At 40.3% G+C, this 20,392-nt stretch overlaps 1 protein-coding gene across 4 annotated transcripts in view; it reads right to left on the reverse strand.

Annotated features, from left to right (window-relative positions):
* The window catches only part of tns2a (tensin 2a), a 49,878-nt gene extending 48,460 nt beyond the window's left edge, over window positions 1–1,418 (reverse strand). The window contains exon 1 of one of the 4 annotated variants that reach the window (XM_018675343.2): window positions 441–1,418. In XM_018675343.2, the coding sequence (XP_018530859.1) occupies window positions 441–569 (129 nt within the window). In that variant the 5' untranslated portion in view covers window positions 570–1,418. The remainder of the gene's footprint in view (window positions 1–440) is intronic. The other 3 variants (XM_018675340.2, XM_018675342.2, XM_018675341.2) reach the window with 3 other exon arrangements.
* Between the last annotated feature and the right edge of the window lie 18,974 nt (window positions 1,419–20,392).

Consider the following 20,392-nt stretch of genomic DNA (forward strand, 5'->3'; position numbering starts at 1 on the left):
ACTGACTCAGGTGACATCACTTTAAGGCAATAAATCAGACTACACTCTGCTCCATTTGGAGCCACAAACAGCTTTATACAACCTGTTTCACATATGCAGTACTATTGCCCAGAGTTCCTCTTCAGTGAAGCTATTGATATTATTGATTTGGAAGATGTCATTGGCTCCAAAAATTACAGTTTCATTCTAACTTCATAGTCATTAAGATTAGATGATCAGCATATATAATGATTAACAAAAAGCTCACTCACTAGAAAAAAATTGTCATTTTGCTCCATCACTCGGTCAGTGACGGATGTCATGTGCAGTACCTGGACTACATGCAGACACCCTTCATGGAGGCCCAAGTTGGTGCATATCAACATTTGCACACCCAATTATAACATCCATATTCAGCTACAACTTCATCACACACACGTGAGCACCACATGCACACTGACCTTTGTCAGCCTCATCCTGCCGCTCTCACTCCTCTCCAGGCTCCTTCTCTTCAGAGACGAGTTTCTGACCACCGGCACTGGTTGCTCCTCTTCCTCCCCACACCAGTCCGAACTCAGGACGCAACCCATATAGGTGGACAGGGCCCTGGACTTGTGGACTTTTTCCTCCTCCTCCTCTCTATTCTCTCCGTCTGTCCTCCCTCCTCCTCTCTCCCTCTCTGTCCTCTTTCCCTCGTCCTCTAAACAGGCTCCAGCCCGGGCTCCTGGGCAGCTGTTTTTGTCAGCTGGAGAGGAGGAGAAGGAGGCCCTTCCCCTTTTCCTGGCTCTTGTTCAGCTGTGCTATGGGGACAGAGGGAAGGATACACTCTGCATGCTCTCACTGCCCCCCCACTCCCACCCTCTCCGTTCTATACGCACTTTAAAAACACCTCTTTATCCAACTCAGTCCTGCTGCAGTTACATGTGGACTCCCCATTTATCTACCTCCACTCCCTTCTCACTGTCCGTCTTTGTTTCACACACACAGTTACAAACACGCCAACTTTCTTAGGCACACTTGGGCTCCCAACTTGACTTTTTCTTTCTGTTTTTCTTTGTGCCAGTCGATCACACCCACTACATCCTCCGTCTCTGGACTCACACACATGACCTTTGTGTCAGTGCTCAAGGACTCATCCTCCCATCCTGTGAAGCTCTTTTGTGCTCCTTCTTTCTGTCTTCACCCTTTTCTCTCCTTTTGATGCTTTTCTTCTTCTTTCCCAGTCCTCCCATCCCAAGAACTCATATCTCCCTTCCTTCTCTCTCCCTTTCCTCCTGCTTCTACCCTTCTGCTAGGGTTGCCTCACTCTTACATATACAATTACCTCTCTGTTCTCACCCCCACCCATCTCTCCTCCTCAGCTCCCCTCTGTTTCCTGCTCCCAGATACAGGCACTCTCTCCTTAGCTCGGGCAACACATTGTTGGTATTGTCTAGAAAACAACCAAGAAAACCACAACAGTGACGGTAGCTGTTAGGATGCTGTGCAAGCCAGTGATTCAGAGTGGACTGAGCCTTCCCTTGTTTACAATGCAATAGCCTGTTTGTTGCAGTCATGAAACAAGCCCTCTTTCACAGAATCCATACCTAACATATAACAAAGGATATGAGAAGTTTTCTGGAGGAATGTTAGATGCATCCTTGTCATTGTTTAGATGATCTCTGTCATAAATTTCAAGTCCCCTGCATTTTTAATATTGCCCCAGTGTGTGACAGACATTAGCATTGTTCATGTTTCTTTTCCTCCCAGTCTTTTGCTGTTGTTTATTTCTTCTCCCTTGAGTGTTTTGGCTGCTACGCAGAGCTCTCAAGGCTTGGAAGAGTGAGACTGTACCCCTTAAAAGGCAAATTCTTGATGCGCCTCCAAAAGCCCCCCCGCCCCCCACCCCACCCCTCTCCCAACTTTGTATTTACTCTCTGCGTTCCCCTTTTCCTCTCATTTGTTTTCGTCTTTCTCCCTGTGTCTCTCTTGTCTTTCTTTTCTTTCTTCAGGCTGAAACCACTGGCGAGGCAGTTTTATTTTTGCAGGCATTTTGCCCCAGACAGGCCTTCCAGGTGTCCTTCCTCTCCTCCCCTTCTGTACCCTACCACACATCCATCCCTTCCACCATGTCTCATTCTCCCCCAGTCCTGTGTTTTAGGCCCCCTTCCCTGACCCCTCCTTTTGCTTTGCTCAGTCCCTCCCCTTCATGTATATATTTCAGGCAAGGTCTCAGACATGAGCTCAGGCTACAGACAGCGTTTACAACAAACCCCCTCCTGGTTTAACATGCCATGAAATTAACTCCTTCTAATCAACTCAGGTTCTGCCTGAAAAACAGGGAGAAAGACAGGCGGTAGTTTGCTGACTGAGCCATTATCTATGGCTAATTTCAAAGCCAAAAGAAAGATCCCAATTTCATCTGATTAGAAAATATGTTACTAAAGGAAACTAAAAGTGCAATTATGATCTCTTATACCAGGTCTTTCTGGCAAAGATGTGGATAATTCTGCTGTTCTGCTCCACTGTTGCAGAATATTTGGCACTTGTTAGGAGACTTGGCAGAAATCAGTTTTAGTCTGGATCAGTGAAGATTAATGACAGATTTTGGGAAGAGGGGAGTTTATGATGAGGAGGAGAGGAGGGATAGAAAAAACAACATCTAAGAGAAGAGTTGAGAAAGACAAGATAAACTAGAAAGTCCAAATATGGAGAACCAGAGGGAAAGAGAGGAGAATTGTCATCTGAAGAAACAAACACTGAAGAAACAAAGGAGTACAGAAATAGACGCAGTTGTGATGATGTCAGGGATGATGCTATCAAAATCCTGTGATGGCCTTTTCTCATATCAGAGCATCTTTTAACTGAGGATACATTTTATTTTCACATCTCAAGTTGATGACTTCCATCAGCTTTAGTAAACATATTTTGGCTTGTTTTCCTGAAGTTGTTAAATAGACGTGTGCACACTTCAACATGTAAAGAAACCTCTCTTTGGCCCCTTTGCTGTGCCCAGGCATCTGTTTTTGTGGGTCAGTCTTGGACTACACCACAACTCCACTGTGCCTGTGTGTTAAATGTGCACAGCAATGACATGCTTGTCAGACCACAGACTAACTGAGGACATTCATGCCAAGGGTGTGTGTGCTGGTTAAACTCACGTCTCACAATATCAAAACGACAGGATGACCACTGCAATGTCACACACAGACATTTGATTTATTGTTTTTTGTTTTTCTGGGTGTGTTATGCAGTTTCTCTGCCCTCTTGTGGGCAAAAGTAACTTAATGCAAATTTAACATTTAAAGGATGAAGCTAATGATATTCTATATTTTATTATTGTCAATAAATCGCATGAAAAGACTAAACCCAACAATGAAGGAAGGAACCAGTGGGGGTGGGGCTGACTGCCACAGACAGAGCAGGGAAGTCAGAATGCACCAACATCGACTAGCACATTGTTGATCTTAATAGTTTTCCTGGGATTTGCTGACAATAAGTAAAGAATAGTAGTACTCCCAGCAGGGAGGATCAGGATTTAAACAGGTTAGGGAGTAAAAGTGAAAGAATGACTGACGGCATAAAGTCCTGGGATCAAGTTTGAAAGGATAACATTTTCACACCCGTGTTGCCCTCTGTGGGTCTGAGCCCAGTAACAACACAGACTTATGAACAGGAAGGTCAAAAAAAAAAGAAAAGAAAAAAAAAAAGTCCATTATAATGGTAGGGTTAAAAATTTAACCATGCCAACTAGGAAATTAAAAAGAGAATTGTTGCAAATAGAGAGGTGTAGCTCAGAAGGAATTTCATTTATTAGGACGGCAAATTCTTTGCTTTTGCTCCAAGGTCAGGAAGATTTATCCTCATCTATGAGATTGACGTCAAATTTGACACAGAGCTCGCAGTGGATACAAAAGCCGGAAACAGAGTGTCTAACTCTGAGAGGCGTCTAGCATAGTCATCATGGAAAAGATGGGAGGAAATTGAAATAAAAGTCAAGCCAGGCTGGAAATGTGTCATTTCCAAAATCTGGACAATCCTGCAGATAGAAAATAGTGTCCAGTACTGCATTCTCTTGTCTGTGCTCTATAAATCAGTGGGCTTAAAGAATACTGGAGGCCAAGTAAAAAGTGGTTTCCAGTAAACATTCAAGATGTGTGCTGTACCTCTCTACAGCAGGTTACAGTGCAGTGGTAGAATTCTACCAGCAAAGTTGTTTTTCAACAACTTACCATTGAAAATGGTCTCTTAACTTGCAGATTTCACACAGCACAGCTGCTTCACCATCTTAAAAACACCATGGGAGTCACGTCAGTACTGTATGAGCAGACAGCCTTTATTGTGTGACATACAAAGACAAAGTTTTCTACTTTTAGTGAATGCCTCATTACCATTAATCATGCACTGACAATGAATTTGTGCTGGAATCAAATGTACTCCTGAAAGCATTTCTTGAGTCTTTATAAGTTTACAGAATTACTGCACAGTTTACACCTCAAGGGAAGATAACAGTGCTTTTACTTTGACTACACACACACTCTTTGCATCCATACTGTTTCTCCAAACAATTTTCCAGTGCATGGGTGCAGATTTGTGAATGTGCTTTCTATTGATTTCCATTTATTTCTGTACGGTGTCACAAGAACATGATGTTTCTGGAACAAAATAACTTAAACTCAAATGTATGCTCGTTCGTTTTTAGTTTCAGAGCTTTCAACCACATCTCACAGTTTTCTTCAGTAAATGGAGTTGGCGTGTGATAATAAGTAATCAAATGTACCTTATGCAGGATGACACATGAACCAGCTGATTTGTCAAGGAAGACTGTGGATACAGCAAGGCTTTAAAAGGCCAGTAAGTGTACATATGAAATGCAGAAATGCATGTTTATATGGTCCATCAACAGTCTTTGGTTGTCACCAAAACACAAAAACCTAACTATAAAGTATGGGTGGAGGTACAAACCAAATAGTTTGTTTGTAGATGGCTGCATGGAATATATTAAGCTCATCAGCAATCCCCATTTCTCAGAGAAGGTGTATATGTATATGACGCAGAAGTCTTAAGCAATCCACAGTTTTCTGGGAAATTAATGAGGATTAACTCTGTTCTTGGGAAACAGTTACAATGCTATTCCCATTTATGAAGATGGCATTCCAATATAAATTAGACAGGAACCTGCTGACATGGAGTCTCCAAGGGCTTGGCCACAACATGGAGGTCACAGAGGAGAGGCTGGGAAAAAGTTTTGACTGTGCTTACAGTGGATCTAAGTGGGGGCATTCAGTGAAAAGACAATCACTTAAACAAAAATCAAACTCTAAAAAAAGGAACACTGTGGCAGATGAATTGTCCAGGACTTGATACTGCCCTGTCATACTGTGAAACCCTTGCCTTCACCCTTCACTACTTCTAAGCAGTTCAACAAGTACTGAATATCTAGTTATAGTGGAAATGGAACCACATACCCTTTATAAAGTAAAAAGGCTACTATGCTACACAGATGATTGTGATTTTACTCATTTTGGAAGGATAATATTCAAATGACTTGTAGAAGATGATTGAAATATGTGGTAAACCTTTCTCTACAGGGGATGAGTAAGTAATAAATTCCTCGCATCCATTTTGGTTGACCTGGGCCACTCTAAAACAGTCTCATGCTGAGATGATTGAGAATAATTCTTCAAATTTCCATGGCTGTCTAGTGGTATGAGAAAGTCATTCTTATGAGCCTTATGGACAATTAAGGAATGCTGGAGGACCATATGTTGTTTGGTAAAATCACAGATCATCTAAATGCACTTCAGGCAAAGAGTAAAATAAGAAAACCATGGGTAATGCATCTGTTAATTTACAAAATGTCTTTGAAGTGGGATTCATAGCTTAAATGGCTGATTAAAACTTTAAAAACAGTAGTTTCTCTCCATCCCGGCCCATCTCCAGAAAGCCTGGTGTACCCTCTTGATGTCTAACATAGACATATAGACATTGTTTTAAATCCTTAACTGCTGGGTATTGGCAGTGTGGATTATAGCAGATGGACATACAAAGTTGGTTCCTCTTTTAATCTGTGTTGATAAAACTATGTGTATGAGAATTCTTCTTCTTTTTCGGGTTTTCAGGTTCCCATTATGTGTCATAGGGAACATGGGACCCTGGGACTTTGGGAGCATAGATAGGCTCCCACATGTTTGTTAGCATCAAGCTGGTGTCATGTCATTCATCTGTGACCATGAGGCACAGCTTTTATTTCACTTAATTCTTGGGCTGGTTAGTTTTAATCCTGTAGGATTTGTACCTTTCTGGGATATTGTTATTGCTGATTATTGCTAGTCCAAATCTGAGTGTTCGTAAGCGGGATAATTGCAGCATGTATGTTCCCATATATACATATGGCACCTACAGTAATATTAGTAAGGAGGCTATTTTACCTGGCTATTTTTCATTCTCCTTAAATTCAACCAATTACAGTCATTTTCAAAGGAAAGTGTGGGATGCAAATGGGTGGAAAGGTAAAACAGAAGGAAAGGTAAATCATCTCAGTCAGCACTTTTTCTTCTAGTTCACATCAGCATTGGAGAATGAAGTCACTGTAGAAAATATTCAGTCAGGTTTGATTTTGTAATATATATAGTACTAAAAACAGTGAAAATCTGATTTGTTTGAGGTTCCTCTTCACAATTATCTTCCTCTAAATTATGAGTATGACAAAACAATACATTTAGTAGCTGTTTGGCTTTTGATCATATTGCACAATCTTTCTCAGCAGATGGAAATACTCAGCTGTCACAAAATTGTTGATGTTCCAGTCTTCACTTTTTCTGAGCACTTTCTCTTCCATGATGTTTTTTAAAGTGGAGAAAACTGGCAAATAATCTCACCACAAAATCCATTCCCATACAATTCCATGACAACTGGGCTAATTCCATTTGCTGAGGAAAATACTGAGATAAAATCAAAAGTTTCAGCAACAGAGCCTTGTGGTGAGATTGTTTTGACAACCACTGTTTCAAGATCTTACTTTCAATCAGATTTAACCTGTGCACACAAACAAAAGGTTTGAGTTTTTTTCTACCTACAGTGTATTGCACAACACTGGATTCCAGTCTTTTTGCTTTGTGACCCTCTAAAGCTACTGTATGTATATCTTGAACTGTGAGCACTTCAGCCAAAGAAGGGTGTTCCATCCTCAGATTATAGAGAGTTTTGAGGAAAAGAAATCTGTCTTCTTCTAAACAGACAGACTTCTAAATTAAACAATCCTTTATGGGATCCTGACTCTCAGGTTGGAAACCTGTGCTGTACAGAACGGTATGCTGAGACCACACTGTGTATAATGGTGACATCTTGTGGTTAAACTCAACAAAACATCCCTATGCATTTTACTCAATGATCACTAGGGGGCAGTGCAGGAAAAGCTATCAGCACAATGAAACCAAACAGATTTTCTATTCAGACTATAAGTCTATTCATTTCTTTCTGTATTGTAAAATTTGCCCATCATTCATTATATTCACTGGATGAATTCATTATACCATCCAAGCATTCTTGAAATAAATAATCTATACGGGTGAATGTGCTCCAGACTTTGCACTCTTACGTCCTAGGGGTGTTTTAATGTACCCTGTAACTGAAGTGATACTGGACTGAGGTGATCTGTCTGCTTGTGTGCCTGCACAGGTCAATCACACCACTATTTGACGTACTACTGTCACACATCTGTTGACCTCTCTGACCTCTCTGTTTTGCCCAAAACTTAACCATTATCTCTTTGACAATGACCTCTGAAGGACAAGGTGTGTGTTTGTGTACATACAATTGCGTGTCTGTCCCGAATGGGCAAGTCTACAACACTGTGTTTGTAAAGGTCCAAATCCATACGAACATGAAGGTAAACCTGACAAAGGAGGTGAAGAGAGAGATGAAAAGAATACTAGCGAAGGAGGATTTTCTTACTCCTTCACAGATTTTTCCTGCTGGTCATCAAAACCAAAGCCTGAGAGTCTTAGTAACTCCCAAACAGTTCAATCATTGTTTTGACAACAGTGACTCCCCCAGACATTCCAGCAGTAGCCGCAGGACCTGAACTACTGTGGACTTGTCTGTTTGATATGGTTTTCATTAATGTACCACCCAGGATTTTTTTGTTCTCATTCCTGACCATTACAGTTTCTGCCTGGTTAGTCATACATTATCATCAATTAAAAAGGGGAAGTTGATTTAACAGTGACAGTTACCATACCAAGAAGGCAATCCATTATTCACCCAGTCAACTAATGTATTTTGCAACTGAAGTTAGGACAGTCACATGCACAGTACTTCCCACTCCTTTTTCATTGTCATGACAACATTTGAAAACACAAATGCATGTCGGAGTTACTTGTCAGGAAATAATCTTTTTTCTTGGACTTTTGACATTTGTGCAAATGAGATCTACAGAGAAAGCTTTGACACTAACAGAGATGATATGTATGTATGTTTGTTGTACGTATGTTTTAATAGCTCAAAACAAACTCATTAATTACAACTAAACTTTTGTGATTTACACTGCACAGATGGTGTTGTTGTCAAGCGTGACTGGGCTTTAAACATTGGACTTTGGTCTGATTTCTATGAGTAGTTTTGAACCTTGGTGCCTAAAGCTTTTAGCATTGGTGAAAGAGGACACTTTTTTTCAGTGCTGTGATAATTAAAAAGACTGACACTGTTGGCCCTTTTTTCAACAAAACACAAACAAACAAAAACTAAAACAAAGACAGTTCAAGTATATGTGAAAATTGCCATATATTATACAAATATACTGTTCTGTTTGTAATATCTGTTTGTAAAGCTGACTAACCAAAAAACACATGCAGCTTGGAAATTAGATTTAACGTACATGTGCTATGAGTAGACAATGTGTGTATGGAGGCTATGTGTCTACCTCTTTTGTGGAAAATTTCCCGGAATATTTTTTCCCCCATTGCCCTCTTTCCAAAATTGTTCAGCACAAGCTTGTCATTTAGTGACACAATTTCAGAAACCTTATGTACATTAAGCTAGACTAAAGTGGTGACTGAAGTCCTCTTTTAGTGAGTGTGTGGTGTGTTGGTGACAAAGCTTCAGCCATCACCTCCCAAATAAATTCTAATCCAGACCATTTCAGCAAAGGCTAATAATTTATCTTATATCAAACATACTAAGTATACATCATCAGCTCATCTGTATTGAGATCTTCTCATAAAAGCTTCACAGCAAATGGCAGTGTATTATACCTGATGTGATGATGGAAAAAAAAAAGATGATGTGTTGAGGTGTGTTAGAGCTTGAATGAATGGAGGGAAGCAGGAAGTGCACCAGCTGTCCTCTTGTCAGCTCCAGCTGTCCTCTTGGTAAATAAACTTGTATAATACTAATACATAAGCAGTTGATGGATTTTGGATCAAATGACCACATGCAATTTGAGAAATTCTCTCTTAAACATAATTTTTCTGTGTCCGTAGTAAAACAAATAGAATGCACTGAAGTCCAGTAGTGACTGGCTGCAGATGTGATTCTCCCTCTGGAATGAAACATGGCTTGATTTGAGTAAGATCACTGTGTGGTTTCTGGCAGAAATCATTTCTTAGATTCCTCAGCATGGAGACTCTCAGACAGACTCCTTGCTGAACTCAAACTGAGGGGCTTTCAGAAATTCAGATTCAACCAACCACATTACCCCCTCTAAGCCAGCCAGGCTTTGCTCTGGTGCAGCAGTGAAAGAGCTATATTGTCTGCACCCTTTTACTGCACATTCAGAACAAATGAATCAGCTGAATTGTTCTGAAGGCTTTAGAGAATATCTTGGTATTAGAGTTTGATTGGAAAGTTATAGTATGATCTTTGTATTGTATTGTAGCAGTCAAACTAAAGTAAACTCTATTAATCTTGCCCCTGGAAGGCTCGTAATATCCACTCAGACAACTTCCTGTATGATCCCAGAATTCATGTGTGTATATACATTAACTCTTGCAGGTGTCCTACATTCTTTTTAGATGAAGTTATGTGCTGTGGCATTACTGTGTGAAACCCCACAGAAGATTACATATACACACAATTACATAAGGCAAGCAGACAGTCAACAAGTAAGAGCACAGAATGACCTGACAAACCCAACTGATTTATCGCCACATTAAAATGCCAGAGAGGCATTACAACTCATTAGTTTTATAGTCAGTAAATAAACAGTAAGCCAATGAATGCAGGAATATGAGCCTGCTCTGACATGATCACAAACAGAATGATTAGCTACTACTAGACTACTACTTGACCTGTGTCATTGCATAGAAATTTGCTTTCAATCATATAAACTAACATTGGGTTAAACAGGGATAGAATGTCAAAGACAGCAGCCTGAAATAATGCCCATGCGCTCATGTTTTGTAAAAGAAATAGTTTGATATTTTGGAAAATTTGCTTAATTTGCTTAAGGATCGACACCTCTCTCATGTCTGCACATTAACTATGGAGCTAGAGTGAGCAATTAGCTTAGCCTGAAATAAAGGCTGTAATTAGAGAAACTAGCCTGGCTTTATCTGAAGGTAACCTACCAGCACCTCTAGAGCTCATCAATGAACATGTTACATTACGTTTGTTTAATTGTTAGACAGTCTGAAATACATTTAAAAATCTGGTGGGCTTTCTTGTCTTATCTTTGGGCGATGAGAGTGAAATGACAAAGTGACAACAAGCTTGAGTCATTGCCCCGGGACAGAAAAAGTTCCAGCACTTGACTCCACAAATCGTTGTTATTTGGCTCAGAGCCAAGATGTTTTTCTTAGGACTTGGTAGAGACCAAAAACAGAGCTAAAGAGGACGAATATCACACTAACTTTTGCCACGTGGTCATAAAAATCTGATATTGTAGGTTTACTTTGCAGTCCATGAAAGACATCCAGCATTAGTCCTGCCAGCTTGGCTAAAAATGAGATGTGGTGTAGTGTTGTAGTAGTAGTGTTGCTGCTACAGTGAGCTTCAGAGATGCTGTTCATTTAAAAATCTATACAGCTGTATGGAGGACCCCCATATGCTTTGACAGCATATTGCCATAATGCTGGCTGTAGCTTTACAGTGATTCCCTGCAGACTTGTTTGTCATTTCATTCCACATCATATGAAGCAGTTCATGTGAAAGGCTTACGTTGGCACTCAGTCATTTTAATTAACAGCCACCATAATTATATCTTTCCCTTATCTCAACACTCTCAAACTCCCTTCTCTCTTTTCTCCTCGTCTCTCCAGTCCCTCCCCCATTTTCTCTGTTTTCTTTCACAAACTTGGCAAGAAAACAGGTCTTATGAGGTTTTCCAGAGGTCTGGCTCACGGAAATGTCAGTTTGGTTCATATTCTGCTTGAAATGATGAAAGACACACATGGAGGAATTACATGAGCCATTTATAATCTTGCATTTATTTATCCCTGATTTAAGTCTTAATCCTGATTGTTCTAGATTACCACCATCAAATAAAAATATCCAAAGCCTGATAAAACATTCTATTATCCACAAAAAGGTTCAAGGTAAAAGTGGTAAGTTTAAATATTTTTGCAGCCGATGAGGCCACTGCTGTGTTTATGGATTACATCACCTGTGAACACACATACTGTGTGAACCCCTCAGGTCAAGAAAAGCTTGTAGGATTATAGTATCGTACAATGATGTCATTGAGAGGAAGGAGCTGGGTTATACAAACTGACATCATCATCTTGGAAAGATTTGCCAAACATTCTTGTTATTATTTCATTAAGTGACAAACTAACACTCTTTTTGAGACAGGTGTACATAATGAAATCCTGCCTTTATTAACTCTGGGTACAGATAATCAAACTACTTAGAAATTTTAGAGGGATGCAGGGCTTTTTTCCATCAAAGCCCCCCCCCAGCTGTTGCCAAGGGACACAGTAGTAAGACCCAGGAGATTTTGTTTGATATCCCTTATTTATTTGACATGCTGCTATGTTGTTGTCTGACATGCCCAGGCTTTTGTTGAGCTGAGAGCCGCCAGCAGACAATGATCTCAGTTTAAGGTTGGGTTGGTATTATCCAGCTCTAAGTCTCTAGATTATTTTGAGATTGGGTGAGGTTCCAGAGAACTGTTTGTGACTTAAGATTTGGACAAATGTCCTTTTGTCTCTACAGTTCATGGGATAAGGGAAAGCTGTGAGTGCCAGTTGTGGAATTTCCATGTCAGAGTTGCTAGTTTAAAAGAAATGTTTAATAATCCTGTGCAGTAAGGAAGATAAATGAATAAAAAACAAGACATATGGATAATGCCTGTACCAACAACAGACATGCATACTAAGAAAAGCAGCCAGAAAGAGTTCAAAGAGGTATTCATACTCATACTGTTGTCAGGCTGTACCAAAAGCTAATCTAATCAATATTTAACAGGATCAAATGACTACATGTAATATGGAAGGTGTCAGTTGTAGAGACAAACCCACAGAGAATTACCTACTCACTTTGCAATTCTTTTCTGCTTTAAGGAGCTCATTGTTTTGATTTTATGACTTCTGACTTTTTTGTTTACTGTTTTGATTCACTTGCGACTAGCTGGTGAACACAGTGAAACATGTAGTAGCTGAATTTGTAGAAACCAAAACAGGGCTAAAAGGAGAGAAAAGTTTGAACTTCTTTTTGGTAGGGGTGCACAAAAACAACTCCATATGTGATCATTTTGTTTTATTTTCTCTCAAATGTAATAAAATAAATTATTTGGTGACACAACCTCTATATTAACTGTATAAGGAGATAATATGTCTTCTTGTTGTGTTCATAGCTTGTTTCCACTGCCTCCATTTGGCCAGTCAGTGTGCTACCATGCTCACAATTGCTATCTTTGCGTTTGGCCTTGCTTTTAGCACTAAACACAATTATTACAATGTAGTTGTTGTGATGCAGTATTTCACCTGAACCTAAAAATATCAACTTCATGGTAGTGCTACATGAAAAGTCAGGGGATCAACAAAGATATTAGGTTTCATGCTGCAGGAATCGTGAATGTCTGTCCAACATTTCATGTCAAATATCCAGTGGGTATTAAGATGTTTCAGTCTAGACCAAGTGGTGGACCAACAGACTGGCTAAAAACAGTATGATGTGTAAAATGCTTTTTTCCCTTCTCCTTTATTGTCTGTTTTTGCTTCACATCTGGATCTGGTTTTTGGATTTTGGTGGCTTAAAATGGTTCATTACTCTCATCGCTCTGCAGTGAACCAGAGTTGAAATATCAACACTGTTTCACAGTTGGGGTCACATCTTACGTCAGAAGTGAATTAAACACAGGGTTATTCCTTTCACTCTCTACTATTTGGAAGCACGACTGAGCTGGACTATCCTCTCTGCTCTTATAAGGAAGGCTTCTTGTCAACTTAGGCACGGATGAGGATGAGAAGCTGTGGGTATGCGGAGATGAGTAAACTCCCCAGAGTCCTGACTTCACCCGATTAGGTGAAGTCAGGAGAAAACATTAAATGGTCAACTAAGTGTTCTCACTTGACCAAAATAAAAGATACCTTTAAAATGAGATCACTGCAGGAGTCTCCCTTACATAGCCTCAGTCTTGTGTGTGCTCAGAAGCACAGAGTTGGCCCCAAAGACAGGAAGACCAGCATGCTCTTTACCCTGCTTACGTAAGAACGCTGTGTCTGGGCCAAGACTAAAAGCCTGATGCTCTTTAAGAGGCTGCGATCAAGCTGTCCACTGTAATTTGAATTAATTTCCTCTCACTCTGCCCCAGTCTCTCACATTCTTTTGAAGTTGTTCCTCATTATATTAAGGATTTGTTTGCACAGTGTGATTAGAGAGGGCATTGACCAGAGGAAAAGGTTAGTGCATGGTTTTGATATTACCTCAGCTACTTCTATAATTCTTTATGTGTTACTGCTATATCTACTCTTGTTGTCATGTCAAGGTCTAAGACTGTAAATGTTTGCCAGGACAGATAAAATAACTCTTTTTGTAATGTTTTTGTTCCCACATACCTGCACTGCATCAGGTAGATAAGTTAATAATTACATGAACTGCACTTAACAAGTCTTAAAGGTCTCATCATTTACCTAAAGATCACATACTCATGTAGATACACTAAAACAGAACCACTGTTACCTTCTGTTCGACCCATCCCATCTCCCTCATTTGTCACAGTTTTTTCCAGAGCTTCCGTGTTGACCTTTAGCAGCACATTGCAACACTCTAACCCCATGTGGGTGAGAGATAAAGGCCGGATTCCCAGTAGCAGTGAGCAGTGAAAAGCCTTTTTTGGTCATATCACAGTAATCGGAGGCCAAATAAGCCAGCTGCTGGGAAGAACTCTGTAGACTCAGCACTGAACTGCATTACTGCTGCTTGACCTATCACTGGCAAAATTCATTGGCATGCACTGGCTGTCTTAGCGTGGCTGTTTTGGAGATTTAGATCAAGGAAATAGTTTAGATCCTGATTATTAAATTAAGATTTATAAAGCAGTAGATTTTTTTTCCCTCAAGGCCATGACATCTTAAGAATTTTATTTGCTTTCTCGTCTCTTATGTAATGTCTTTGGCAAATACTGTGAAATAGACATAACCAGACATTTTTGGTTCTCTCAACACAAGGGGGAGTGAAGTGCTAATATTTGCAACATATAAATGGCTGTGCAAACTAGCTTTAACCCTACAGAATCATATTATTAACCTATTAACTGTTCATCATCTGTGTCAGAAATGAAAGTCAAACCAGAGAAGAGTGTGCTGTCTCATAGTAATCCAGCAGCACATCCCGTATAGCACTTGCAGGGGGAAGGAACAGACTGTGGCACTTCCTTTCTGTTAGTCATTGCTAAAAGTGGCTCCCTTGGGGACAAACCTTCCACTGGAGAGGATGTGCTGAAGAATGGGGAAAAGGGTGGAAGTTTACCACAAGATGTTGATAGATGGTAATATTTGGCCCAGCTGAGGTAGTCTCACGCAAATCAAATAAATCTAAGTCACAGATCGAACATTCAGATTTCTGTTAATAAAAAGAAACACTAGTACCAATAAAAGTCCAGGAGCTCCTTAGTGTTTGTGTGTCTACTTTAGGAGTTGAGACGGTGTCCTGCATGACTGGTCTGCAGTGGACTGTGACAATTTTGTAACACCCCTGCACTTTGTGAGGTTATGGGGGGTGTTGTTGTGATGACAGACACTGGATGGCCTCTGTTAACACTCTAGGTGGACCGCCATGCACAGTCGAATACAAATACAGACACAGAGAGACACTTGAAAAGAATCCGTTACAGATGAACATGTCAAGGATGCATTTGGTAAAGACTTATGACATATAAACAAAACTGCTAAAAAGAAAAGAAAAAAACCCATTTGCTGGTATATACTATACCATATTCATATGTACTCCAGCAGCTGGCCCATGACTTTTCTCACCTTTCATTATTTGCTGCAACGTTTAACATACAGTCTTTCTCTTTTCTTTTCACTGTGTTGCTATGACAACACAGTAAACACAGTGCAACAGGATCCCTGAATGAACCTAACCTTTGACCCACAACTGTACATTCACCTGCTGGTGAGATTAATAGCTGCTCATTTTCCCTGAAACTTTGAGCTTGTTCCCACTGCCAAACATCCAAAGCCCCCAAAACACCTTGGGTAAACAATGATGTCAGGTGAGCCTCCGATTGCTCTGTCTTCTCAGAGAATATATAGGCAAGTAAAAGGTTTCAAGAAGATGCTTCTTCCTGAAAGGAATGGTGAGGGTTTCCTTTGACTGTCCACCCAGATTACACTTGATTTGTCTTGTTTGCTAGAAACAGTTCCCTGCGGTTTCATGTTAAGTGTATGAGGAGGTTTATGAGAGAGGTACTAAGTATATTTGTAGGCAGGAGAACCAAAACAACAAGTCAAAAGAGGCTAAAAACAACATAGGACTGTGCAACTGAGCTATGAGTTGTTTTTATGCAAATTAGTATCACTCCATGCATGTTGGAGCAAAAAACGCACACACAAAGTCTCAGCAGAAAATCACAGGTGTATTCATCTTTGAACAAAATGTGATATAAATACATTCAGAAAAGCAACATTGTTTTTTTTCATTCTGTTTAAAGTTACTGCCACAGCAGGAAGCTGCCCACTGTTCTCAGCACAGTCGTGTCAAAGTGAGGGTGTGGAGAGGCTGATGGATGGATGAACAGGAACTTGACTTTGACTGCAGAGACAGAGGTCTGCGTCCTATTTCAGTGTTAGGTTCCTTTAAACAATAAAGTTGGTCATTCAGTTACCATTACCCATGACCATGATGTTCCCTTGATCTTGACCAGTTTTAGTCATAAAAAGTCAACCGTACCTTAACAGATTATAAAATGTCATTTTAGAATGCAGCAATGCAAATTTTCTTTCAGGCAAGAGAACTTGATGGGCCAGTCAGAGTGAGAGCAACCATTTTGCTCATCCCATGCATGGGCTTTTATACAAGATTGTTTAATGCATACCCATTTCTAACTTTTATAACACATCATGGATAAAGGCACAAAATGGGAAAACATAAACATATTCCCTCCCATCTAACCCTGTCAGGGCAAGTAATAAACTAACAAAAAACAAATATACTTTTCAATTATTATGTGGGAAACCACTCGATTTTAACTGATGACTCATATACCTCATCCCCCTCTTAAATCCCCCTGGTTTTACTACTGGTGATTAGAGAGAAGATTCAGTCACACCCTTCATGCCCCTTTCTTACTCTCTGTTTGGATTTCGATTTCACATGAGGAAACAAGCCAAAGCTCTGTCAAGATTATATTACATAGGCCTTTTTGTATGCTAGCAGCATGCATGAAAAGTAAGTATGCAGGTGTGCCTGTGTGTGCCTTTTACCCGTATCTGTGTGTGTGTGTGTTTAGATGGGCATGCTGTTATGACAGAGGGTCGTTCCAACCTTTGGAACTCTTTAAATGCAGACTCTCCCTTCCTGTGATGGAATTCCTCACGTCAAAAAAATTCTCCCAAACAATCGCCATAATTAGAGTTCCCTCTCCAACTGCATCCTGCAGTAAGTGGATTATCTTGGGTTAAATAAAGAGAATTAATAAGGAGACAAAGAGGTCTCTGTACAAAGTGTCATGGCTGTCCTGAGAAACAAAATCTGATGGTGGTTTTAATTTGTTTTATTTCTTCTACCAAACCTTTTTATTATGCTCTGTTGACATTGTGAGCATATCATAAATAATTCAAAAACCACAAGAGGAACTTCTTATCACATAAAAAAACAATAATACATTATTATTTATTTGAGAGAGGATATGAGAGTGAGGGGGTATTTGTCAAAGGTCCTGCCACATTCACACCCACATATGTTTAAGCCAAAATTACACCCAGATTGTCCCAAAGTGACCTTAACAACAACAACAAACACATGGAGCCAACATACTTTGACGAAAAGTCTCTTTTCTTTTCTCTATTTACATATTTGCCAGTCACTTCTCAATCAGCATATTAACATGCTCATAATGCTAACATGCTGATACCACGCAAGCGTCATAGCCCATTTATGTTCAACATCTTTGTTTAGCTTGTTAATCCTAACAATTGCTAATTTACACAACATACAAACTACAGGTGAGGCTATGTGAAAGTGAGTGGTTTATATTATTATTTAGTTTTGGATGAATAAAAAATGTTGACTTGATGTACAGATCTGATGGTGCTAGAGTCAGTAGAATTCACAGACCTAAATGTTACATGCCAATATATCAAGTAGATGTAGAGATATTTAATTTAACACATGAATTTAATACAACTGGATATACTGGCCTTCACCTGACGTTCTGTTAAGTGACATAATATAAATATAACCTAGGCTCTCCTTTACCTTACGCTGAAAAGCACCAGGTATGCTCACTCCCGAGGGTGCCCAGCATTCTTCAACCAGTGTGATGGAGAACCCAGTGTGTTCCCCACAGCCACAGCATCAGGTGAAGGAGAGTCTGATGCTGTTGTCAGAAGGCTGTGTGTGAGCTGCAAGAGTTCAGCGAGGCAGACACACTGGTGAAGATGTGCTGCCAAGTTTCCAGATCAAGTTATCTCCTGATTTATATTCTCATAATTAATGACAGGTTTCCTCAGAAAACAGCAGTTCTGGAGACAGTGATGATTGCTGGTGTTGTTTCACTAGTCTCACTTGTTGGTAGTGATAAGAAAGTTCCAGGGACATTCATGTGACTATTTAACAAAATATTTTCTGTATCATGGCATGAGCTTAACTAACTATAAAGTGTATGCATGTTTGCAAACAATATGTCACTAGTAAACAGATGGAGGTATTTTTACTGGGTAAAGTCGGTGACTGATAGCAGCTTGACAACCTAGACTTTTGGAATGGGATAAAAACAGTATATTTCTCAATAAGTCATTGTAGCTTCCTTGCTACCCAGTTATTCGTGTCCCTTTTGAAAATGTAGGATGGTACGTTCTGTCACTCACACTCCACAGAACTATGGGCCACCATGGAGCTTGTGGACAGGAGGGTGTGTGAGTGAGGTTGGAGAGAAAAGTTAGGGTGGAGTTGGATCTGTGGCCTTGAGGAGTTTATAGGTCCTTGTTGCCACTGAGTGCTGCTATAAACTCCACATGGCTTATTTAACACCTTGCATTTTGTAAAAATCATAATGAGAAACACTAGAGAGACACAGTAGTTCAAAATATATAGATGTGTAGAATCTTTCCTACTGCACACTGTTGTTGTGATATGGCGCTATATAAATAAAATTGAATTGAATTGAATTGAAATTATGACTTGTTGAAACCCTGACAATGTCATGCCCGTGCAAACTGGGCCCTGATATACAAGACAGTGGAATAGAAAAATATACTTTACTGTATCTTATAAACTTTTCTCTCTTTTACCTCAGAGCAGATTGAGTGGTGTGGTCCCACTTGCAGTTTTAATCATTTACCCTTCGCTCTGGAATGTGACTTAGTTACTCATTCAAAGAATGTCAAGGTTAATGAAACTGCTACAGATAACAAGATTCAAGTATATATGAATCATAAAACGTCACTTGTTTGGAAGGGAAGAAGAATCGACTCTGTTGCTTCGTGAAGATAAAGTATTTGCTTCATCATGGGCAAAGCTGGATGCTTTTATATCGTTGAACTCAGCAGCATCTTTTTGCAGGAGTCGTTTCAGGCTGGATTCATCTACAGCAGAGAGCTGCTCTGCTGTATTTTTAGCAGAGGATAGGCGGTAATCATCTTTCTCCTTTGGGTGTACGGCTTGCGACTTTCTGGTCACCAAGTTCTTTTTGGTTAGTTTCCACGGAAACCAGATGAATGAGTCACTAAACAAGTTCAGCCAATTCAGCCTTCAGTTTTGGAGGCCAGCCTTGGATTTCCAGCTCGCTCCTCATGCAACAGGACTGGAAAATGAAAACGGGGGAGAGAAAACGGTGGCTGGATGTCGGCATACTGCCCAGTTTTGTTCTTACTCAATCCGCCCTCTGCACCTCCTCCTTCTCTGCCTCGTTCACATCCCTGCTCTCCCACACTCCTGTTTTCCCTCTTTTCCTCAGTCTTGTTCAGTTTCGTCCTCACATTCACTTTTTTACCCTCCATCTCCTCACCTCTCCTGTGCCCTCAACCTACACAACTCAAAGAACTTCTGCACTTTGGCAAGACTTAAAATAGATTTAAAACATGATTTTCTGTTCCCAGAAGTCTTTTAAGGTGACATTAGTATGTTTACTCATCATGTTTGAGATGCTGTGACAGGCCAAAGATCTCATTTTGGTGAGTCAGTCTTTCAATGTGCAGAGCATTTACCCACCACTGTTTGGATTCTGATTGCAGGTTTTGATTATGAACACTTCCTGTGGGCCGTCTGTGTCTAGAACAGAGTGTTTATTCTACCAAATAGAGTGAATTCACTGAAGCATCAATTCTTTGATTCTTTTCCCACAATCTCACATCCTTCCTCCTGCCACTGTTCTTGTTTCTCACCCATTACTTTCATTTTTCTTTCACATAAGGCCTGCTCCACCCCTCAGACCTGCTGACCCCATGTCCAAATGTGTCCTGTGCACACAAACACAAACACAAACACACACACAGACGCACACCACACCCTTCTCCTTCCACCACTGGTCCCTAACATTTCCCCCTCTTTTGCTCCCACTGGGAGGAGGTCCCACTGTGTTGGGAGCAATGCATTACTGACTGACTCACACCCGACACACCCAGCAGATGTGTGAGGTAGAGGGAAAGATCAAGAACGTGTGTGTGTGTGAGAGAGAGAGAGAGAGCAAGCGATAGATGATTCATGGTTTATCTATGTCAAGCCTCTTAACTGTTTTACCACGGAAAAGGGAGATTGACATGACACAGAGGTCGTTTATATTGCAGGCCTCTGACCTGCTGTGACTGACTCATACACGACTGCGAGAAAG

The sequence above is a fragment of the Lates calcarifer genome, linkage group LG6, assembly GCF_001640805.2.
Source record: "Lates calcarifer isolate ASB-BC8 linkage group LG6, TLL_Latcal_v3, whole genome shotgun sequence".
Taxonomy (NCBI): Eukaryota; Metazoa; Chordata; class Actinopteri; family Centropomidae; genus Lates; species Lates calcarifer.